This window comes from Neodiprion lecontei, chromosome 4 (assembly GCF_021901455.1).
Source record: "Neodiprion lecontei isolate iyNeoLeco1 chromosome 4, iyNeoLeco1.1, whole genome shotgun sequence".
Taxonomy (NCBI): Eukaryota; Metazoa; Arthropoda; class Insecta; order Hymenoptera; family Diprionidae; genus Neodiprion; species Neodiprion lecontei.
This window is the reverse complement of record NC_060263.1, coordinates 13,577,257-13,603,652: the sequence shown is the minus strand read 5'-3', so window position 1 is coordinate 13,603,652 and position 26,396 is coordinate 13,577,257. Positions and strand designations below refer to the sequence as shown.

The following is a 26,396-nucleotide window of genomic DNA, read 5'->3' as shown; positions in this document are numbered from 1 at the left end:
AGTCATTCAGTCATACAACTTTTTGAAAATGTGACGAAAAATAGTTTAAAAAATGTTTTAACCTTTGGCATAATATTGACGTACTTATCAAACCATATTTTTCTTCTCAATTTTTGAAACGCTAAATAGTAATTATTGTCAATCATAGTTTCTCAATGTGCTAAAAAGGACGGAAAATATTTGACTTGCACAAGGCAAATTTGGTAATGTTCAGAATTATATATATAACATTATTGAAAAATCAACGGCTGTTTGTCAATAACTGATTTTCAAGGGGAATCATCCGATAGCTTTTAGATTATCAGATCCTGTTTCCAACGCAACTGTGGCGGACACCCGCCACCGGCAAACCGGCGAAAAACCATTAAAATATTTCCGTTTCTCCATGTTTATCTTTTTCTATAGTTCTTTGCAACTAACCTTCGAGTTTTCAGGCCTCGCCTCGCTAGCCGAGGGCTAAGGGTTTGACCGCGCCGGAAATTTCCCTACATGTGGCATTTATGGCGCGACGCGACCCTTGGCCTCGACTCGGGGGCGAGCCTGCACTTTTTCTTCATCTCTACCCAGTCTTCGCCACGCTCTTGGCACATACGTATCTATCAACTCGTTTCGCTTATTTTCCCTGCCTTCCGCATTTTCTACTACGCCATCCGAACTGTGTAACCCGATTTTTCTGGCAATAAACAACTTATAAACCATATTCTCTGGCGTCATGCAGTAACTAACCTCCCGACAGCACCACAGCAACATTATCCACAAAGTTAATTTGTATCCTGTCGGCTGTACGTACTACAGTTATCAGAAAGTACTCATAGTTATAATCTGTCACATAGTTATACCTTGCACTGTTGCACATTTGTTTAATTTCGAGAGGTGAGAATTAAATACATTGTTACGTGTCCGAAAGGTGCTGTTGAAAAAGTTGAAGAGGCTGTTCAAAAAGAGACTTGTGGTTTGTTATAGCCACCTACTATAAAAAAAGTACCGAAAATGGTAATCGAAAGTGGTATAGCAAGAAGATAACCCAAGAATCTATTTGCACGTATTTAAAATTGAACATACAGATCACTTTGTCACAAACTACAATCATCCTTATCATGAGAAAATATTTTTTCGGAATATTTATTGTTATAAGTCCACGTAATAGATTTTTATCATTGTTAAGTGAAAAGCGCGTTAGCCCAAAAAGTACAGGCACGTGGCTTTGGAATTTGATATATGTATCAGAAAAAGTAGAAGCCGTTTGCAAAATCTTTCGGAAGCTGAGAGTCTTCTGCGTTCAATGATTCTTTGCTCAAGATTGAGAAAAATTGTCAACGCTAGCTATTACCAACGATATGTTTTGGTTTGCAGAACTATGCAAAAGATCTAAGAAACATTAGGAACGTACACTCCGTGTATCACTCAATTCTCGACTTAAAGTAATGCATTTAAAAATTTTTTAAATCTCGAAAGACTTAAGTTCGAGGTGTTTAGATGTGCAAATACGTGTTTTTCGAAACGGGTGTAGCAAGACAAAATATTATAGCGTAAAACGTGGAAAAAATTTAAAATATTTAATTCAGTCAACAACAAATCGACCGCATTGCTCAACTCACTGTCATCACTTTTGGAGTTCAGAATTTCAGCAAGGCTGTTGTGAGCTTATCATCAGCCGCTATAGCAGGCTCAATTCACTCCAACCACGGAAGTCGGACCCGCGGGCGCATGAGCTCGCGCTACGCTGTCACAAAATACAATGTATGCATTTTCACAATGAATATTAATCGCTGACTGAAGATAACCCACTAACGTTCGTCAAACCTCAGAATCACCTTTCTACAGATAAAAATTCCACATTCAACAGTGATTGACATTGGTTTAAACCAGTTTTGCTCTTTGTTACTTATTTTTTTTTCCGACCGTCCATTCCCTGCGTAGAGAATTAGAGAGTAGTTACATATAATCATGTATAGACGACGAGTCCGTCTAGTTGAAGGTCGGAACTAGTTTACTTACTACTAGTTCAGTCATTACGTCGGAAAAATCGGGTTAGAAATGAAAATAAACCAAGAAAGCCAAATTTTGGATATTACGTGGGGGGTGGCTAGAAAAGCTTAAGTTAAAATTGTCAACCAAAATAACCTTGTGCGTTTTCCGCCATCTTGAAAAAAGGGTTCAATTTAGTTTTTTCATCATAACTCGGTTCCCCGTTGAGATACGAAATTTTTTATATAATACTTTTTTGTTGCTCTTTGCACGATCTACAATTAAGGTCTCATACATTTTTCACGTATCGATCGTCGTTATCGAGATATCGATAAAAAAAACCATAAATTTGGGGAGAAAAAATTGTTTTTCGCTATTTCCTTTTTTCTCGTCAAAGATATCGAAAAATGTCCGAAATAAACCGTGCGAGCGGCTCAATCGAAACCGGGCACAGTCTTACTGACTTTGCGGCGCGATAGAGGTCGTAATTTTTGTCGGAAATGAAAAATGAAAAAAAGAATTTGTCGGTCTAAGCACGCTCTAGAAGTTTTATTTCGGACATTTTTCGATATCTTTGACGAGAAAAAAGGAAATAGCGAAAAACAATTTTTTCTCCCCAAATTTATGGTTTTTTTTATCGATATCTCGATAACGACGATCGATACGTGAAAAATGTATGAGACCTTAATTGTAGATCGTGCAAAGAGCAACAAAAAAGTGTTACATAAAAAATTTCGTATCTCAACGGGGAACCGAGTTATTATGAAAAAACAAAATTGAACCCTTTTTTCAAGATGGCGGAAAACGCACAAGGTTATTTTGGTCGACAATTTTAACTTAAGCTTTTCTAGCCACCCCCCACGTAATATCCAAAATTTGGCTTTCTCGGTTCATTTTCATTTCCAAATGTATATAATGACTGGACTATACCCCTGAAACACAAATCGAGTCATTAATTTATTCTTTTCTTTATAAATTTATAAATTTGATGGGATAAGAATCATTTTTACATAGGAAGCACAGAGTGGGGTGAGATAGCGGCTCACGTCTGGGCCTGTGGTCTCCTAGGCGAAAATGGTAAAATGCTACACGGCAGCAGCCAGACTGTTTGTGAGCGATGGGTATTATGCGTTTCTCTGCAATTGGGGCGCAGACCGGAATCCTACACCTACCCACTTCTCTGTACGGCGCATCTTGAGCTTTGATCGCGTGTATCGGATCGGGGAGAGCTGCCGAGTGTACACAAAGTAACAGTTTTACGGTATATACCAGCCATATTCGATTACTTTTGTACGGGGGCCTAATACCTTATTTCTTAATCGATTTTCGCCAATCTTTTACGGGAGCACTCTTCCTTTATTCAATATGAACATTTTCTCCGAAGGAGATAAGTATTTTGCAGGTACAGTACTTTTTACTAAAATCTGAATGAATTAAATTATGCTAATTTTTATTTCATTCTTTCAAATATTTAGCTTCGTTTGAAAGCTTTATTCGATCCCAAGTTCATACCCTTTCATTTTCAATCTTCTCGGGACTTGGTTTTTCGAAGCAAGTTTCGAAGTTCCTCATAATTTCGAACCACATTAGTTTAACAATGAGTGACTTCTAAAGAAAGGATATGATTTTTGCGACGGAGGGTTTTCCATATCATTCTCCAATTACGGCAAAGGTCTGCAAAATAATACAAAAATAGAAAAATACGATTTTCAACGTATTGTTGGTGATATGTTAACGTCAGAATCTTGTCTCAGAAAAGACCAATGGATTTTTGGAAGCAGAACATTCTTGAAATTTCCGAAGGGTCTTACGACCTGCTCTCTATGTGTTTTTGACACAGATATCGTGCTTCAAAACCTGCACGTGTGCAAACTGCTTGCATCGACCTTTGACGCTGTAATGCTTTTTTAATACTTTTTGTTTCTTTTTGGTATTTACTTGCTTAAACACACGATTAAACGAATGAACACGGAGTAATCAAGTACGGGATAACAAAAGGAGAAACGTTCAAATAAATAAGATTCATAAATACACTATGATATTTCTTTAACGAATGTGCATTGGCAAGCGGTCTGATTGTATATAAACAGAAACAGGATTCACTAATTTTATAACGACAGTAATCTACAGGTATATAAAAATGAAATTGGAGACAGACAGGAACCAAAAGGTATATAAAAATAAAATTATAAAAAATAAAATAAAGTAACCAACAGGTATATAACGATAAAATAATAAAAACTGTAGTAACCGACAGGTATATAAAGATAGAAGAATAAAACACAGGGACCGACAGGTCTACGTAGATAAAATTATAACACCTCAGCCAACAGGCATATAGAGATAAAATCATAAACACAGTAACCAACAGGTATACGAAAATAAAATTATAAAACACAGTAACCAACAGGTATACGAAAGTAAAATTATAAAACACAATAACCAACAGGTATACGAAAGTAAAATTATAAAACAACGTGACTAGGAATGAACGATCCGGCACTGAGGCCGGTTTGCCTACCTTTTTTATCTGGGACGACATTCAATTGTCAGCCACCCGCAGGAATGGCACACACACATCCATGATCGAGAAACTCGCGTCACCGGACTCATTGTCAGGCATACATCGACGCTATAGGCTCAAGGAGAAGCAAAACCCGTTACAACGAATTCATTCCAGCGATATACTGTTCAACATGAAACCATCCGTATATAATCGATCAAGATTTTATTACAAAAAAATCCGCAAAATCCATCTTTAAGTGATATCAGTCGTTAGTTTTTTGTATTCAATTTAAAATTGTGATTAGTTAACATCACTTCTCAAAAAAGTTTCATGATTGGAACGAGGGATCGACAAGCATTGAATTACGTTCAATTATTATTAATTTACTTTTCATTCGTGCAACCTTATTTGGATACTATTTATAGTATTTATCAATGTAACTTTTTGTCTATGTACATTTGGATTGCATGTACCAATTATTGGAATGATAGTGTAACTTCTGTCTCTCGGATTTTCAACATGTAACTAGTAATTAAATGTCTACCGAATTGGTCAATAAATGATTTCGCTTAACGTTTATTCATAATAATTTATAAATTTAACCTTCTCTACACTAAAACGGTCAGTGAACTTCCAACTTTCGTCCTTAACGACGGAATTGCTGGTTATATCATTATTAATATATTGAGAAACTTCTTGTAACGTAAATTCTCGCGCCGATTGGTAATTTGTGAACACTGCGTACATTTTGACAATATTTCTTGGTGAAAAAATAACTATCTTGTCATCAATAACATCATGAAAAGACGAGTGTTTTCTATTATTCTGACTAAAAGATATCGTCAAAGTTTACGAGGTGTCCGCAAATTACCAGTCAGTTTCTTATTACAAAAAGTATCGATAATAATAATAATAGTATTATTATTAATATATATTAGGGTGGGCCAATACCGATGTATTTTTCTTCCTTACCATAAGAAAAAAATAGAAAACTGCGAGGCGGAGGACCTTCCTATTAAAATTAAGAGCTCATACTTGGAGAGAATGTTTTTGAGTTCTCTATGAACCAAGTTTTCGGAGTACAAAGTGAAAAAAAAAACAGTAGAGAGAAAAAAAATAAAAGAGAGAGAGAGAAAGAATTATAGATCTCTGATAGGAAATTTGACGTAGAACCATTTTTTCTGATTCAATTACCAAATTCTCAAATTTTCGACCCCTTATGTTTTCCAAAATATGTGGAAAAAAAAATCCTCAGATACGTATATCGTTTTTTATTGATATAGAACCCGTAAAAAGAAATCAACTACATCAAAAATGTGTCGGTAAATTTTTACTGAAATCGGTCCGATTTGTAAAAGAAATATGTATTAAACATATGTACCCAAATTACATAAGTTAGAACATGCAGGAACAACTATATATCTTTATCGTTTGATTAACTTCTGCGACGATTTCTCCTATCGTTTGCATCAAGAAACGGTTTCTAACCATATTTACATTGGTTCAGGTGTATGTTTATTGTGCATCTATTCAGATGACATTATTTTTGACTATGAGATGGAGTTGCATTAGTATTGCTGAATTTGGCTCATTGTCAAATACATTTACATAGTTGAAAAGTATACGGACTTCTTTCTTCTATATAAAAATTTCAGTCTGTTCCCGTTCGTCACTCCATATCCATAATAATATTCGACTCCGCATAGTCTGGGAACACGCGATGAGCGGTGGTAACATCAGTTCTTGTTGCCTCTACGACTCCGACCGCTTGCCGGATTGGGTTGCGCGTGCAGGAGAGAATACAGAGGGCGCCGCTTGACGACGAATTTATTTCGTCAATTTTTCATAACGCAAAGTCCCATAAGGCTATCAGTCTTTAGAATTAACGGAATTAATGGAGACTTAATAATCGATTTCTGGAACTGATCGGGATTAACAGAGAATTGAATTCAACTAATTTCAATTTGTGCCGGAATGATTTTTTCAGCGTGCAATAATTGTGCCCGTGTATTCACGACCTCTTTTTTCGAAATTTTCAGAGACGCGAAAAATCCCGGGTTCTCCCAAGACTATCATAGTATTCATACTAATCATAGTAACCACAATGATAAGAATATTAATAGTTACTGCATATTGTAGTACGGAATGTATCGCGATAATAGTGATATTATGGGAAATTCAAAATAAACTCGAACTAGCATGAGGGATGAGAAAAAATTAGGTTGACGAGACCAAAAATATTCCGAAATAAAAGAATTAAGTTGAATTGAATTAATTAATTTGGTTTTACAGAAAATTCGAAAGAAAATTGACGAAATTTCTTAGGTTTTAAAGTGAATTGGAGTAAGTTATCGAAAATTCTTGGGAAAAAACTAATTCAATCGGATTGAATGAATTAATTTGAACTAAGAGAAGAAACAAAAAGGAATTCATTCAAATTATTCAGATATTCACTAGAATCAAAGTGTATTATCGATAATTTATTGTAAAAGTAGATTAGGGGAGGTTGGGGCAAGACGGCGCCCCTAAGCCGGTTATTACTCGATGTGGCTTTCAACCATCGAATCAGTTTACTTTTGACCTATTTCGAACAAATGCATGGACATTTTGATGAAACTCTGAAAAAGAAACTTTACTTCAATTAAAAAAATTATTTGATTAAAAAAAATTATCATTTTCAAATGCTCCTAGTGGCTCATCTTACCCTACAAGTAGAGTCAACTTAGTAGACAATCAGCCTGAAAATGAATGTTCAGGTCGTTTGACCAGAGTTCTTCTCCAACTTCGATCGGGATGGGATGAGTGAGTGAGAGGGTGAATAAATAAATAACACGATTTCGCGGGAAAGACAAGACGCTTGCTTCGGCATAAAAACCCTCACGGTGCAGAGGGAAAATCCGAAGCAAGACAAATGTTTATTAACTGCAAATCAGATTATCATAATACGGGATAATACAGTCGCTGGTGCGTTCCTTGTGAACGAGATTGAATAATCTTTCGATGATCTTAAGTCAACTTATGAAACCTCCATGGGAAAACCGCGAACCGCAACCTCCAACGCTAACGTGAAAGCGGGTAAGGGGGAGCGTCAGGGTGGCCCAATGCCATGAAACCTCCATGAGAAAACCGTGAACGGCAACTTCCAACGCTAACGTGGAAGCGGGCAAGGGGGAGCGTCAGGGTGGCCCAATGCCATGAAACCTTCATAAGAAAACCGTGAACCGCAACTTTCATCGCTAACGTGGAAGCGGGTAAGGGGGAGCGTCAGGGTGGCCCAATGCCGTGAAACCTCCATGAGAAAACCGTGAACGGCAACTTCCAACGCTAACGTGGAAGCGGGCAAGGGGGAGCGTCAGGGTGGCCCAATGCCATGAAACCTTCATAAGAAAACCGTGAACCGCAACTTTCATCGCTAACGTGGAAGCGGGTAAGGGGGAGCGTCAGGGTGGCCCTGTTACATCCTCGATCTCCTCTGCCCCTACCCACTAGTTTTATCTTTTTTATTACCTCTTAATTTAATACATTTATATTTTATATTTTTATCTTTTACTTTTATTTTTGCGTCTCCGTATGCATTGCATGCATACGGCTCTCTTTATCACCTTTTTATAACTTCTGGAAATGAACACGTGCAACGGATAGATCCGTATGGGTCTATCTCAAGTGTCTGTTTGGGCAATATTGGCCCGAACATTAAAATAAGGATATCTTTATTATATACAAACATAAAACGGAAATTCCTACCCGCACGTGTGGTAAAGGCGGGATAGTTAATGATAAATTCTCATGCTACACCGTACCCGATGGGCGGGGGTAGTCTTGACGAATAGAAAAACTCAAAATTTTATCAGGCCCTCCTGATTGGTCCAGCATCCCTTAAGGATACTGGTAACCAATCAGGAAGTAGTTCAGACAAGACCACCCGAATCTTTTAAAAGAGAGTAGTCAATGAGTAGTCAAACAGTAGTCGATCAAGTAGTCAGTCAGCTTTTAGGAAGAAATCTTTCTCTCAGTTTTTTATTACAAAATCCAATCACGTCAAGCGCTGAGCGAACTCCGCGTTATTTTACTCAAACACAAACTTCCTTTCTACCATAGTACATAACTAACCTCATTTTTATCGAATAAACGTATAATTGTAATTAAACCCATATCGAGTGTAAACCAGTCATTTAATACCGTATACCTCCTCGCCGAGCACGCAGAGCCGCCCCACAGAGCCCGAAAATCAACTGCTAACAACAAAGGTAAGTGACCATTTTTACATCAAAGCCAGTTTAATTAAGGGGGGAACGGTGTCAACAAATTCAAATAATATATCCGGAAAATTTAGTCTCAACTAAGCGTTATACGTATCGAGTGGTTTGGTCTTCAGCCGACCCAGCTCATAACAGCCCAATGCCGTGCAAACAGCGGTCCCGACGTCTCGGAAAACCAACGCTGAAGTGCTCGGGCGACAATGTATGTCGCCGCGATGACGCTCGCCCCGGAGACGGGCACCTCCGGTCCAACCGAAGGGTGAACCGCGTCTCCCCAGACTAACTTCAACGCATAAATCCTAAAACTACGCGGAACACAATAATCGACGCGCGCGGGTGAAGGAAAACCCAACACGTCCTACCTATGAGCGCTCGAGACTAACTGATTTGCGCTGCGCCCTCACCGGCCAAGCTAACGTACGTAACTTGAATCACTATAACGTTGAACTAATTGTAATGTGAAACAAGAAAGTAAATCTGTTGTTGTGACCTTATACGTGGTAAATAGGTACAACATACGAATATAACGAAACTAAAGTATTTACTGTTATGAGTTTACAAACTAACGTAATAATAATAAAGTTGCGCGAACAATGAATAAGTACATTGAATTCTTCATAATTTGACGATAAAAATATTTAAAAAATCTATTTTTCAGAATTTTTGGCTGGTCCATTTTGCCCGAGGTATCTCGCGTAGGGTTAAAAATGAGCTAATATATCAAAATCCCGATAATTTGAGAAAAAAAAAAAATTTTTTGTGACCAAATTTTTGGAGGGGGCCTTCTTGCCCCAGGGGGGCTGTCTTGCCCCACCCTCCCCTACACACGCTCGATGTCTGTGCCTAGCCGCAATTCACAAATAAACTAACAATGATTCGTGATTTTTATATAAGTCTAATTTGAGGGCAATACGATGGACTACTTTTGTGGGAACCGTTTTTCGCTAAAATGAACATAAAAAAAAACGATGCTAATTTACGGAATTTTCAAATATCTAGAAAAAATTGTAGGCATATCTGCTATCATTTTTCAAGCCAAACTTACAGATGTGGTAACTTGGCATCTCTAATTAACCTGTCAAAAAATTGTCGAACCTTAGGTCCTTGTCGAATGAAGTCATGTACGTTCCGACTAGACTACTCGACTGATGCGGAGTGCTCCAACGAGTTCGATGCCTTATTTTATAGCATTATTTATACCCCGGAGCTTCGGCTAATCAAGTACTGGACAAACGATTACGATGAAATTATTTAGATTTGCTAAAACCACCGTGAGACAGAAACGGAAAATAAATAAATTCTATGAATGAAAATTTGCCTTTCTCTCATGTGACGACTGTCACAAAAATTCGACTGATGAAATGTAAAATGGTCAGGCTCGTAGAGTCTGTAATTCGGTGGGTATACGGAATACCTGCCATACGTACGTAACGACGAATCCTCGCATACTTAATCATTGCATCTAAATAAGAAATCAATCGTCACCCGAAGTTAAGCTGATTTGTTGTTTGGATCGATACGGTGATTTCATAAGATCTTCTATCGATAGACAAGAATCCACGAATAAGCTCAGGCAAGGTATTAGTCGAGGAGGGAATAACTCAACATTTGAGTGCCACAGTAATTCCGCAGGTTGAAATAAATTAGAATAATTCATTTGATTCAACATAATTCTGTTAATTTAGATTAATTCAACTAAATTTAACTTCATTCAACTTGATTCTTTTAATTTAATAATTTTCAACTTTGCCCATCAATTATCGAATTGACTTTAATTCAAGTGAATATCTGAATAACTTCAATTGATTTCTTTTTGTTTCCTCTGTTACTTCAAATTAATTCATTCAATCCGATTGAATTAGTATTTTCCCCAAGAATTTTCGATAACTTACCCCAATTCACGTCAATACCTAAAAATTTCGTCAATTTTTTTCCGAATTTACTGTCAAACCAAATTAATAAATTCATTTTAACTTAATTCCTTCATTTCGGACTATTTTTGGTCTCGTCAACCCAATTTTTTCTTATCCCTCATGCTAGCTCGAGTTTATTTTAGGTTTCCCATAATATCACTATTATTGCGATACATTCCGTACTACGATATGCAGTAACTATTAATATTCTTATTATTGTGGTTACTATGACTACTATGAATACTATGATAGAGACTTGGGGAGAACCGAGATTTTTCGCGTCTCCGAAAATTTTGAAAAAAGAGGTCGTGAATAAACGGGCACAATTATTGCACGCTGAAAAGATCATTCCGGCACAAATTGAAATTAGTTGAATTCAATTCTCTGTTAATCCCGATCAGTTCCTGTTCGCGCAACTTTATTATTATTACGTTAGTTTGTGAAGTCATCACAGTAAATATTTTAGTTTCGTTATATTCGTATGTTGTACCTATTTACCACGTATAAGGTGAATAAAGAGTCACAACAACAGATTTACTTTCTTATTTCACATTAAAATTAGTTCAGCGTTATAGTGATTCCAGCTACGTACGTTCGCTTGGCCGGTGAGGGCGCAGCGCAAGTCAGTTAGGCTCGACCGCTTGAATAGGTAGGACGTGTTAGGTTTTCCTTTACCTGCGCGCGTCGATTATTCTGTTTCGCGTAGTTTTAAGATTTATGCGTCGAAGTTAGTCTGGGGAGACGCGGTTCACCCTTCGGTTGGACCGGGGGTGCCCGTCTCCGGGGCGAGCGTCATCGCGGCGACATACATTGTCGCCCGAGCACTTCAGCGTTGGTTTTCCGAGACGTCGGGACCGCTGTTTGCACGGCATTGGGCCACCCTGACGCTCCCCCTTACCCGCTTCCACGTTAGCGATGAAAGTTGCGGTTCACGGTTTTCTTATGAAGGTTTCATGGCATTGGGCCACCCTGACGCTCCCCCTTGCCCGCTTCCACGTTAGCGTTGGAAGTTGCCGTTCACGGTTTTCTCATGGAGGTTTCATGGCATTGGGCCACCCTGACGCTTCCCCTTACCCGCTTTCACGTTAGCGTTGGAGGTTGCGGTTCGCGGTTTTCCCATGGAGGTTTCATAAGTTGACTTAAGATCATCGAAAGATTATTCAATCTCGTTCACAAGGAACGCACCAGCGACTGTATTTTCCCGTATTATGATAATCTGATTTGCAGTTAATAAACATTTCTCTTGCTTCGACTTTTCCCTCTGCACCATGAGGGTTTTTATGCCGAAGCAAGCGTCTTGTCTTTCCCGCGAAATCGTGTTATTTATTTATTCACCCTCTCACTCACTCATCTCATCCCGATAGAAGTTAGAGAAGAACTCTGGTCAAACGACCTAAACAGTTCCAGAAATCGACTATTATGTCTCCGTTAATTCCGTTAATTCTCATTAATTCAGGTGATTCTCTGTTAGTTTAAGTAATTCCCATGAATTCAAGTCATTCTCATGGATTCAAGTAATTCTCATTAATGCAAGTGAACTATTTATCAATTCATGGACTATTGACACGTCAATCCGACAAATTACTTCTCCCTCGGTATAAGTCTACGCGTAGTCACTAATAGGTAGGATAATTCTTGCACAAAGGTGAAAGGAGTTATTTCGAATACGATCAAGCGGCCTGAAGTTGTTGAATATTTGCTTGTGTTCAGTGCCTGAGCGTCGTTTTGCGCCCGTGTCATTGCGATCTCCGTGCGAGCCGCGTTCGAACGATTCGTCTCCGCAGGGATGCCAAATCTCGCGTAGATGAGGAGGCGAGCGCGCATCACGCATTTTTTAAAAACAGTCAAGTTCAGTCGTCCGTCTAGTGACGATCGTGAGTGACGCCGTGCGTTCTCTCGTACCACGACCAAAAGACGAGAGGCCCAAATATACTCTCGTATACGTTCGCTCTACGGAGTAAGGTAGATGAGTACGGCCCGAGTGTCTCTCATTCTACACTGGACCGAGTGCCCATACACGCATACCAAGGGTCTTGCACCCTTCCATCATACAACGAGCCCGAGCGCTCTTGGTGTACTACCAACACCAATCATACTCTTATATACGTTCGCTCCTCGGAGTAAGGCAAATGCAAATCATACGAAATTCGATTGAATCGAATAAAACAAAAATCGCAATACGAAACGCACTCGAGATCGCGGTGGCATGAGCCAAACGGGTTGTAACCGGCATATACACATTCATATACACAGTCGACACATGCTTTTATACGTTTACAAATACACGTTCATACATCGTGGGTTTTTATGCCGCAAGGCTTTTCCCACAAGAGCCAATAAACATTCATAATTCGATGGCTCAAACGCGAGAGTTTTTTATTCAAGAAAACCTCAACCTCTATCCTTTACACTAATAAAAAAGGTTCAATTCAAAACTACGAGGCAACTTCGCCTATGAAGAAGCTTCGACTATACAGCTTGTCTGTTGTCATTATTGTATTATCTCACTGTTGAAGGAATCTTCTTTCTACGCTGAGACTGCTTCAAGATCTGGAGTTGTTCACACATGTCGTTGATTGTGAGGGATGTACCGTACGTGTAACGCATGCCTGATTGCAGTTAGGTCAGAATTCCGAATTCCGAATTCTAAATTCGCTTCCGAAGGTTCGTTTAAGTAAATTATAATTCTAAGAACAATGAAATAATAATCAATGTAGAGTTTTGAATGTATAAGAGGTAAAAATAACTAAGAAACGTTCCAATAAAGTTATGTCTTTGGTTGAAGTATTCGCCTTTATTCGTAATTTTTGCCAGAATATCCCGGTTTTGATACAAGTATATCAATAAATTAGCAATTTCCGATAATGAGTTATCACCGGAGTGGTCGGTCAACGATTATTTACGGCTGATTCATTGGATTTGGATGGTAAAATTTATCGAGCATCAACTGATCGAGCGAGCTATAATTTTTTACCAGTTTAACCGGCCAAATCGCCTAACCACATTAACCAGCCAAATCGGTTTACCAAATCAACCGGCTCAGTCAGATAACGGGTTGAACCGAGAGCTCATTAACCAGGTCTACTAATTTAACCTGTTAAACCGACCAAATTGTACAACAATGATCTCGATAATTTCAACATGTGTTGCTACTCTGGATCCGCATTACTAAAAATTGGATGTGTGGATTAATTTACAACTAGTGAAAAATTTTTCTTGCAAGTACCCTAAAAATAAACAGAGAGCATTATTTTGACGATTTTGAGCCAGCTTTAATGGGTGAGTAATTGTGGAAGATGTGCCGAGCGCGTCAATTTGTCACGACAGTGATATTCACGTGCCTTCGTTATCACGGTACGATAATTCGGAGTATTTTATAACATGGAATGTTACATTTTCCGATTTATTTTGTGATTTACTTTGATTTTTATTCGTAGATGTGTGTTTCGTAGCATCATCAAGCTGAGCATGCGCTTCTGTTTACACACACGAATGTGCGTCCGTGGGTGCGCGGCCGGCAGCGTGTGCCGCGGCAACAATACCGAGGTTAGCGCCCAAGATGGGGTACAGCAGGGAGAGAGGTGAGGTGCCGATATTCAATTCGTAAACGAATAATAATAATTCACCCAGACGAACAAAACAGCAATTTCCGTGGCGGCAAATCCAGATGAAATGACGCACTCTGATTGGCCTAGCGCTATCGCTTATCTCTCTATCTAATAAAAAAGTTTCAAACAAATGAACGTAGAAAAAGATTATAATAACAATAGTAAAAAAAATATTATAATAACAATAGTATACGCATGAAGTTGGCGGTGGGGTGAGATCCCGAAAACAAAACAAAAAGCATCTAGGAAACCCTTTGACAGCTGTCATCGGCTGTTTATGACAAATATCTTCATAGGTATCTGTTTCTGACGCGCAAAAAATGAAGATGCAAACGAAAATTATCAAGATGATTCCCGACGGGAATTGTCTTTTTCGCGCGTTGGCGTATTGTGTATACGGCACTCAAGATCGACATGCAGAGGTGAGACTGAGTATCGTTTCAAATATGGTGGATAATTGGTCTACATTTGCGGGTTTTATTACAGGTAATGAGTCAAACGGTGCTGTGATTAGGTCACCTGGTGATTACAAATCACATATGAATAAAAATGGAATGTACGGGGGAGAAGCAGAATTAGCTGCAGCTGCGGACATTTTTAAGATATGTTCAATCGTGTATCGCGAAGAACAAATTCATCCACACCGGATCGGATCACAAAATGAAACACAATTGATGTCTTGCAGAACCAAAATAAAATTCAGATAGTGAGTAATAAGTATGAAAAGTAACAATCAAATAACAGTAAATCTGAATATATCACCAAACAGTCAATAGGACAGCCAGGATTTACGATGACAATGGAAAAAGGAGGAGTTTCAAGCAGCAGACAAGGCGATGAAGATGGTTGATGGTCGGAAGTATCACAAAAGAAAGAGGAAAATAAAATTGTAAGTGCGAAGAACCAAATAAGCCATAGAATAATATCCATCAAATATTCGTATAACCAGGTAAGAGGACGAGCAGGATCGATGTTGACCACAAGAGAAAGAGGTGTTTTGCGGAATGAACAGCAACGCAAATATAGAGAAAAAAATAATATAAAGAAGGTGATTTTGGAGAATAACCGGTAGAGCGGTAGCAAAAATAATTCAGCAAGTCAAGGAGATAGATCGATATCAATAGAGAAGGAACACCAATTTTCAACCAACGAATGGAAGCTTAGATTGATGGAAAAAAGAAAAGTAAGCACAGAAGAAATTGAAGTGGACAGCAAGTGCAGACCTGTCATTAAATCAACATGAAGGAATTCGCCTGTCTACTAGACAATGCGTAAGGAAATAGTGAGGCGCGCAGCGCCGAGTGCCCGAGGCGCGTAGCGCCGAGATGGGGTTGGCGCGCGAAGCGCGCAGGGGCGAAGCCCCTAGTAATTCAAAAACTATGCGTCGGACGAGCTTCCGGAAAAGAAATTCTCAGTTGGATTTTAACGAGGTATCACGCTGGCTAGTCCGTGGGAGGCAATTTAGGGTCGCGTATTGTAACGTTTGCGGCCTTTCTCAAGAGCTGCTCTGCTCGTGGTCCTTATATACCCAGTTTATAATCCCCGTGTTGTTGCCTCGTGGTGTGTAGAGGTTGTCCTGCTCATTTTGATCGAACATGCGTGTACTTGATTACCTGTACGAGTATGTCGAGTAACCGGTACGTTGCAGTATGTTCCTTGTTTATGAATAGAAGATGAAAATATTTGATTTTATGTTTACCTTAAATGTTTGATTTGTGTTTGTATCGATTCTGTTAACAGTACAAAATATAAATATGTCTGTATCCTGGATACTGCTAAACGTAATGTAATCTAGCATAATCTTTTTTTATACCCGTATAACTACATTTTCAACAGTTTCTCCAACAGTTAAACGCTGTGTCATATCTGTAGATTTCTTCTTTTGTGAGTGCCATTAGCGCGGTCAGTTCTAAGATTCGTTTCGCATCTTGTGTTTGAATCTCAAAGAGCGAATTTAATATTATTTTGTTTCTTTTTTTTTGTATCGCTTCTGATTCAGAATACAACGAATTATTGGTTTTATTCGTTGAGTTGGGCATCAATATCATGTGTCAATTCTCTCTCTCTAAAATTACTCCTCCTTTCTCCTCGGCACTGAGCTACTGAGTACAGCAAGAAGCCGAAGATTAGCCAGCTGACGATCGGGAGGCTTCTTAATCACGCTAGGCGCTTAACAAAAGATTCCTTTTCCATATTCCATTGCGACTCGCTAAATTATTGTGGTCATATACTTATATTGTAACGCGGATTTGCAATGCATCAGGCCACCTGGAGGATATATATTATAACGAAGTTCTGTTCACGCCCCTTATAATATACCTTACCTTGGCACAGTTGGTGCCATTGTTACGCCCCAAAATACCTTTTTCAAAATTCCGATTTATTCAGTTTCTCACACTACATGTTGTCACATGAATACTTTAATCCTCATATTTTTGTTAAAACCATTCCCACCCCTTTTAGTAAAAGTCACGAAGAGACCGATAACATTTCCCAATATTATCCATCATTCATGGTCAAGTAGAATACAAAGAACTAATCTGAGAAATGCTGCGATCAATCAATCACGAAATCATTTTTTCTGTTGAGATGAATCTTCGTCAATAGTTAGGACAAATCACTAATGCTAAAAGCACAAAATTGAAGTACATAGAATACTCATTAAGGGGACCCGGTGGTCTAGCGCACGAAAATGACACCTATTTTCACGATTTTTTTTTGCTAATAAAAATAAAAAAAACGATGTTCTAACTTTTCGAGCTTATTACTACGTTTATTAATCATACAAAAAAATTTTTTTTTCCTTTTAAAAACAATATTTATTATTATAAAAATGCAGCTAAAGATGACCCTCTCGAAAAATCGGATCCGGACTGCGGAGGTGATTTCGAGACTTCTACTCATCAGAAACAAAAAATTCAAAGACATTCTTAATCAGAAAGAGTGCAGTTATGGTCGGAACTAGAACAAATCGAAAAAATTGAAAATTGACAAAATGGCGGGCGTTGAAAAAAAAAGTTCGTAAAATCGGGTTTTTTTTCACTAGTTTTTTAGTGTAAACAATAGGAAATTATTTAAATAAAATTATGATTCTAGTTCCGACGATAGCCATACATGTTGTGAACAACATATCCAAATTTCAAGTCATTCGGTTGAATAGTTTTTTTATTTTCACCCCCGCAGTGCCGAAAAAAGTTGTTTCGAGATAAATGAGTTTAAAGTTTGAGGTACAGATATTTTCAAAAATTGAGCAAATTTTGAATACTTACAGTTAATCCGCGATTCCGGCACCATAGAGGATCCCTTCGGAACGTTTGTATTCCGAAGGGATTATATTGTATTCGGTTACAAATGTAAAGGTAAAATGCGGAGAAGGGTCGGGAAGCTGCCGCGCTCCGAGTGCTGAACCCGTTAGGAGCGCGCGGACCGCTCTCTACCTGAAATGGGCTGTAGAAGCTATAATATTGGGAATTTCCGCATGAAAATTTCACAGTATATTCTTAAGATACTATACTTTCGAAATGTCGAAAAAAAAAAAATCGATTTTTAAAAATTTCTAGACCACCGGGTCCCCTTAAACAGTATGAATGCATATGTAAAAATCACAATACGATGTCTTTGTCAAAATTTTTATTATAGAATCGGCGAGATTGAGAACCGTCAGAGCATCCAAGCCGCGCTCTGGCGTAGGACTCGATCTACGGATTACCACCAGGTGTCAATCTTGCACTTCATTAGCTAATTAACGCGCGCATTCATAGAACAAAGTTGCAGGTGCGGGCTCTTGGACCCTCATGCCCAAGAAGATGTGTCTTTTGTCTGTGAAGCTGCTAGGTGCGTAGAGGTGAACCCGGCTAGGCCCTTCCGAGCAAGAGTTAGTGTTGGAATATTGTAATTTAGACTGGCCTAATAGTCCCGAGCCTTCTCGAAACCAGAGCTTCTTAATTTACTCTATCAATTGAAAGGACTCTCTATCAACATTTCCCTAATTAAATCTGAGTTTAAAATAATGGGGTAATATCAACTGTTAATAATAACAATCAATTACGTTACCGTTTTTAATTCAGGACGATGGGTAGATTACGGGCCGAAAAAACCCCGATTTGTTTCATTTTTGTTGTTTTTGTTGTAATTCTATTGCATTCATACTACCACTTTTTATTTATATGAATGTACACATATTAAAGTATACATGCACATTTTTTTTTCATCAGCGAGTACTCAAAATGGCGCTCATGGCAGCTGGTTCAATGAATGGCTTTTTTTAGCAGTGGACGAACTTCCGGCTGAATGGCTGGTCTGAACAAAAAGAAACCAAACCTCCTTTGAAGTCAAGATATGAAATTAGAACTTCAGTCGAACACATTTTCGATTTCCAAAATTTTAAAAAATGGCGACCGTATGAACAAAAAAATCGCAACAATTTGTCACTTTTTGGCACAGTCATTCGAGTTTAAAAAAAGTGGATAAAACAAATTTTTACTTTTGTACTTTGTATTAATTCGCTAGTAAACTGTATTGAACTTTTTGAACAATAATATCTCAGCACATCAACATAAATTCTTAATTAATGAAGACTAAGTGATTAACTATTACCGTTTCGAATTCATCATTACCTTCTCTATACTGAGGTGAGGCTCTGATCCCGATTATGACTGATCACCGACCGATTACGAACACTTGACGGTTCTTGCCGATCAATCTAAAGATGAATTGATTTGAGTAGTTCTATTCAGTATTATGCGAATCATTGCTTTCCCAATTTCATTAAATTGTGCATTTTAAACATAAGGAGACAAGCTTTTTTTGTTACCAATAAGGGAAAAACATATTACTCATTTTCCAGTCAAATTAGTAAAAATAGAAAGATGAACAGGTTAAAAGCTATGAATTGTTGGAGACCTTTATTTTGACATAGTTTCAAAGAAAGTACAAGAAGTCTTGACCTCTACCAGGCTCAAGGGTCGCGGGAGCCTGCTTTACTCTAAGAGCTGGTGGCCACTTCAGATACGTCATTTCATAATCAAAAGTTTTCATCTTATCATACTGTTTCAACATCGCTGATAATTGATTCGGAAGCCTGCCTAGCCTCCAGCACTGGAGAGCGCGGCGGGACGGATGCTAATTTTTGAAGAAAATTATTTAAAAAACGTCTTATCATAAGCGCTCGTTTTTGATGTGGCAGCAATGAATGATATTTTGAGTTAAATACTAAAGATGACAGACCCTTTGGTAACTGGAAAAATAGTGGCAGACAGCAATAAAGTAGTGGAATACACTTGTAAACATGTCACGTACATACGAAGTCTATAATTGTGCTTCATGAGACGAATTTCATAATATATACTAATACAAGGCACACTAGGGTGATCCTTACTTAGGTTGTTGATGATTTTATTTCAGACCACCCCCCAAATCGACTATAAATAATTCAAAAACAATTTCCCAATTATTTCAGATTTTTATATCAATTCTAACCCGTGCCTGTAGATGGATGGATATCACCATTTAAAATACACCTGTTTCAGATACATTTTCAGCATATAATTTACTGTAAGAGTGACGATGTTCGAATCAATCTGCAATTGTGAAGATTTAGTGAGTATTAGTACTACTATCTGAGAAAAAATTCACATCATCATACCAACCAACCTCGACGAATTGCACACCCTAGAAATTTGACTTTTTCTGTTTATTTATAAGAAATGCAATTGTCTGTATTACCTGGTATGATGATGTGAATTTTTTCTCAGATAGAAGCAATAATGCTCATTAGAACCTCACATTCATGGATTTCTTCGAACATTATTACTCTTACAGTCAAATATATACTAAAAACGTGTCCGAAGCACGTGTATTTTAAATTGGGAAATCTTTCCTCTTACAGGCACGGGTTACAGTTGTTATGAAAATCTGAAAAAAATGTGCATTGTTTTCGAATTATTTATAGTTGATTTGGTGGGGTGATCCGGAATAAATTCGTCGACATTCTAAATGAGGATCACCCTAAGGCACACGACAACAAAAATAAATTTGAACATACAGGTGATGAGAGAAATTGAGGACAATGTAGTCAAGGCGTCTAGGTGGTCTAGTGGAGTAAGGCTCCGGCAAAGCATCTCTAGACACCAGGTTCGATTCCTGGCTCCGTCGTTAATTTTTCAAATCACCAAAAAAATTTTCGAATTTACATTCTGTGACAGCAATAAAGACACGCAAAAATGTGTGTAACTTACTTCACAATATGTATAAGGGCTGAAATGAAAATAAATATTTGCAGAAAGTGATCCAAATTCTACAAACAAAAAGGCAGACAAAAATCTTGACCCGAACGCCATGGAAGACAACGACAAAGAGCGTAAATCTGCGCAAATTAGAGAACGGGTTCTACAGTTATTTTCGATTACTAGAATTTTATTTCGTTACGTTAGGAAAATGTAAAAACATATTTTGAAGATGAAGAATAATTACTTACTAGGTTCAATTCCAGTTTTTCAATCACTGCGAGCTCGCATATGATGCAATATTCTAATTAACAATATTCGGTTTTTTCAAACATTGAACTGCAACTTCAATCTTTAGCGCCACTCGTTTCTATATCTAGCGGCGGAGATATGAGCCTTGTGCCAACTAGTATTTGTGATAACGAGAACACCTTTTCCCTTATTATTGTTTGATTTTTTAACTGTTGTGGACTTGTAAAATGAAATCCAGTCAATTATTTAAGTACTCACACCCACTTTACCAGTTCGTGTGAGTACTTGAGCCTAGCCAGCCATACAACGGATTCTATGATTAATAGCGTATCATACCGTATCTTTACCTAAGAATTGACGCTGAAGAGTCTGGCGCCCAACGAATATCTTTGGCTATTATTTATTTGAATTCCGGAAAATAATAAAATCGCGCCAAAGTGTCAACGGTAAGTCTGTAACTGAGGGTAACAGCAGTTTGACGTCCTGACATGGCGCTTGTGGCGACGGAGGCGAGGTACCTTTATAATATAGAAAGATATATGTATAATATAGTATACATGCTTGTGTAGAGAATGACTACCAACAGGCAAAGAATCGTGGCGGGAATGGGGTACAATTTTCCAAGCCTCATTAACCCCTGGCCCGACGTGGTATCTAAAACATGAACTTTTGACCGGGTCCCTGACACGCTGCTACAGTTCAGCCAGATTTGGGCTACATTTGTAATCTAGTAAACATTCTGTGGCCCTGATGGCACGGGTTAAAATGAATTTGACACTAGCGATTGTCTTTAGACGTTTCGTGCAACCCGAACGGTGCTGAGGTATTTTCTGTTTTTTTGTTTTCTATCTATTGAAGATAAATATGTACCGTCATCAACATTCTGTTAAAAAAATTTGTGCTCTGTGAGAAAGGTTGTATGTATTCTTGCGCTATCTGTAGCATTTCTCGCAGCGTTCGCTTCGAAAGTTCCGCAATCCGACAAAATGGTCATTTTATTTCTTCTCTTGCAAAAACAAATCAAGCTACTATTTTTTGATAACCATAAAATTATTGGATTTGAGACCCTAAATATCGCTCAACTGACTGGTCTATTATTTTAACTGCTATATTTCACCTGGCACTTTACAATCGTTTGCGGAGAATTCTTTTTTGGTAGTAAAGGTTATCACGTAGCTGGAAATATTGAGTCACTCACGAGATATCTGGTTGGGTAAGATAGAATTAGAACATATGTTATGCTCAAGGTTAATTGATTAAAGCGAATCACGTGTCATTGAAATAAAGTTTATCAATCTAAGTGACGACATGTATTCCACTCTGTCTGACCAACGTTAACGCATTTATTGTTTTTGATGATAAATTTTATTGATGTTTTAAATTTCGAGTATACGATTACGCAGTTGGTTAATCGACTGCCGAGCAATCATAGAGGACCTAAATATTTCTTTCAATCTGAGAACCCGCAAAAGGGAACCCTAGAATCACTTTTCTAAAGAGGCAACATTTTTTAACGATTACCTGTATCTCTTTCAATTTATCACTGTGTCAATGCAGAGATAGATTCCGTGACTGATTGGCGATCATAAGTAAGAAAAACCAAATACAAATGCGACCATTTCATTTGAAGTTATGATCGAAAATTGGGCGGGGCCCACAGATGCCCAATATGAAAATATGTCCTGAAAAATATGTATGCTAGGGTTGATAAATGTTATATAGTTTCTACCATAAAATTAATAGAATTTATACTAGAAAAGTGATCATTTTAGTCAGTAAGATACAACAGTATTGATTTGTTAACCTCAAAGTTATACACATGAATATCATCTACCCAGAAATTTATCTATTTAACTGTTTCCATTCAAAAGGATTCAGATGATTGAAAATTCCAAGCACGATCGCGCTTCCAGGACAAAGGTGCACCTATATGGACTATTTGTCAAACCTTGGACCTTGAATATTCAAGAACATCCGTTTATGCGAGCCACACTACGGAGAACTCGAATATCCAAATAAGAGAATTGAAAGCTTATTTTTGAATTGTAATCGTATGGTTTTTCAGTCGCTGGGTTATATATTATTCGAGGTGCGTGCATTGCAAGGCAAGCAATTAAGTACAACCGATCAGTCACTGTTGCTTAGTTAATACGGGTTTACAGAAGTCTGAGATTAGCTTGATTAATCGCAGACTCAAATGAAGTGAACTCGGGAAGTGGAAGATCTACTGTCGATACTTATTGAATGTACAGTAGTATTCAGAATATAGTTGCTAATTTTAAATAACCGGATACTTTAATAGATTAAAATTAAAAATGTGAGTAACCCAGAAAGGTACAAAAGTATTTGTATTTGAGAGAAGTAATTTTAACGATATTATTACTTCTTTAAATTGTACCTTTGTCTTCGAGTTTTGAGCGCTTCCTGTATCGAAAAAAATTATGATCTGATGTATTTTTTGTGCAACTGTGAGATCTTGCCGCATATAAAATCTGTTTTAAGGTGGATCTTGAAGTAGTACCAGAAACCATGTTATTTTAAATTATGAGTTCTGTACGTGCGAAGGCAAGAAAAATTATATAATTGTATTTTTTGCTGTGTGAAAAAGCAAATATTTTCGCCTAAATTCTGAAGTTTTAGGAATAGATGGACATGAGAACATGAGTAATGGTTGTTATACAAAAAATGTTTCAGAAATTTAAGTGTTTCAATTTTTTCATATGGAAAGATCTATATTTCGGAGTACTTCCTGAAATTTTCAGACTGGATTGAAGACGGAGTAATCTTGAACGAAAAAATTGTATCAATATTACGGGGATTTCTAATTTCCTGAATATATTCTAATTCCCCGGAATATACTTACCGATTCGATTGAAACACCACCATCATCCTACTTTAAAAACTGGGATATACTTCAAATTGTCTACTTTTCTATGCGAAATAATTGAAGTGGTATATGTTTGTGTCTTTGCATATGCAGAAGCCAAATGGAGTTTATAATACAAATGACAATAGTAAGTGCGAAGAATTCGAGGACGAAGATTCAATTCGAAGAAGTATCACATTTGATCAGCGTGCTTCTTGTAATCCATAAGGCCTATCGACCTAAAAATGAGCGGATAACTCAGTATATACTATATGCACATCTAAATTTCACCCCTTAAAAGCTGATCGAAGGTTCCTGAATCGGATCAACTGAAGTATATTTCATTATCATCTCAAAATTCAAATTCATTAAGAATTGTTTTATCTGATTATTAATATTTGTTTCATCAGCTTTGTTGGCTGGTTGTAAATTGGGTGATTCACTTTTTGACTAGCTCGGCTAGTCAACTTTCGGATAATTAACTCCGTTGAATGTCATGGCCTGTTTCAAGTCAGGCTTCGTAACTTTACTGATTCTTAGTTGAAATACGCGGTGTCCGAATTTCGGTGTTTTATTGTGTGTCCTTTTGCTATATCATTCCTTCCAAATGCACCCTTCCATTTCTTTCACTTGTGCGAAGGTCAAGTACAAAAATTTCGTTCACTACGCACCTTGAAGGTCGCCAATTCCATCGCTGTCGCTATCCTGAAAGGACCTCGTCCAAATCTGGTAAACGATTGTATCTTTCCACCATTCTCTTTCGGTTGAATTTTGGGCCTTTGTTTCCACTGTAAAGGCCAAGATTATCCAAAGTACAACACTAAGAAATGACATGGCAGTCCGCATGCTTGCCATGTTTGCCAGTAATCTAGGTGTCTGATTATGGTCACTTCTCTATATACAGTGGCTCTAGTTAACGATATCATTGGTCTTATCGCTAATATTGCGATAAGATATTGGTTTGTTTCTGTGGCTAAAATTTGAACTCAAATTGCTAACGAACTCAACATAATACTGAATTTTGTAAGCCCTTCGTTCTTGCATAATTAATTAAGCATTTGTGACCGCTACAGTTTTTGTTTTCAAAATTATTGCCAAATTTTTCTTTGCTATTAATGTACTCAGTTCGTGTAAATTCTTATTCATATAACTTGCTTTTTGCATTGAAAAATTATCTGCCTTTAGTTGCAGCCATCTTTCAAACAGAAATTATCTATATATTAATGCAGTGGCGATAAAAACCAAATGAAAGGTAAAGAGTCAAGACTTTCGGTCTGTGCAAGATATTTCTTTGAGAAATATTTGGAAGATGAAATCAATCATGCTAGATAACAAAGTAGTGATTTAAGGCAGGGGCCTATGGGTTCCAGAAAGACAAATCAATAGTTTTATTTTTAAAGTGCGAGGGTGTAGGACCTACAAGAATATGTTATACCTTAGAAGTATGAAGTCATTGTTTGTCAATATAGATACTTGAAACTGTGGTTATAAGTATTCAAAATTGACTATATGAGTCATTTCATGTCAAACCGTACACTTTTCGATCAAAATTGACCCGGCCATTTTTGAATTGTACATAACGTTTTTCATCGATGATATACCCAAAATGAGTAAATAAGTGTTCGGAAAATCTACAATTATGAAAATTTTCTTGAAAAGGAGAATGCTCAAAGTGCTCCACAGAAATTGTGGAATCGTCATATACCTATAATACGTCCTTCTCCATGGGCTTGTCTTATAAATAGAAGAATACGCTTTCGATCGACAATTATTTACTTCGAGTTCATAATAATTAAATAAATAATGATTGAACATTACTTCAAGTAATAATTTGAAAGAACTAGATCAACGGCAATCAATAGGTTCAGAGACATAGGTCCAAAGACATAGGTCCAGAGACATAGGTCCAGCTTCATGAAACCTACGCAGTCTAATGACGACATAGACGGTAATGTCCATGTGTGAAATTAAGCTATCGAAAAGTGTACATGAGAAACGAAAGCCCTAAATGTGCAAAGTTGAGAATTTCACTTATTGCACCAAGAATAATCGAAAATGGTGGTTGGCGCGCGAAGCGCATATATATTTCACCAACTTTTCCATTACGTTTTATATTATTGTTACAAAAGGTGAAATCACCCGTTTTGCCCCCTCTTTAATGATCTAGTAGTCAGCATAGATAAAAGACGTTTATAAACCTCTTATGTCTTTAAAAAGAATAAGGTTGCTGCGCCAACCGATATTATTGTAAAAACAGTCTTGTTTCAGACTTTAAACAAGAAACACGTATATTGCATTAAAAGCATTTATCACGATATTTTTGTTCACGCCTTTGATTTGATAATAAGTAAACTCGCGGATCCATATTTTATTAACGTAACGCCTAAAACGTTACATTGGTGTCAGAAGCGGGATCTTGAGTTCTTATTAATTGAATCAATTCAGTGCGCGAACTTTAATTATGAGTAGCAGTCGTTTGACGCGCTCTCGTCGTCGGGAAACTAGCGGAGAAGAACCTTTTGTTGTGGAGAATCCGCGGGTCCCTTCGATTCCTGCACCTTCAGTGGACTCTTTACCTGTCCCTACGATGGTCTCAGTCTCGCAAATCGACCTGCTGGAGATTATGAGACATCAACAAGAAGCTGCTACACAACAACAACAACAACTTGTCCAGTTGCTTCAAGAGCAACAGGAACAACGGAGGCGAGAAGCGGAGGCTCGAGAGCGTTCGGAAGCCAATCTTCAGGACCTTCTTCGGACGACTGTGGCAGCTCTTCAGTCTGTTCATCAAATGAGTGGC

General features: G+C 37.7%; 1 protein-coding gene across 1 annotated transcript in view; it reads right to left on the bottom strand.

Annotated features, from left to right (window-relative positions):
* Positions 1-24,473, bottom strand: part of LOC107223750 (maltase 1-like) — a 157,900-nt gene extending 133,427 nt beyond the window's left edge. The window contains exon 1 of the mRNA XM_046736813.1: positions 24,268-24,473. Within this exon, the coding sequence (XP_046592769.1) occupies positions 24,268-24,451 (184 nt within the window). The 5' untranslated portion in view covers positions 24,452-24,473. The remainder of the gene's footprint in view (positions 1-24,267) is intronic.
* Positions 24,474-26,396: the final 1,923 nt, after the last annotated feature.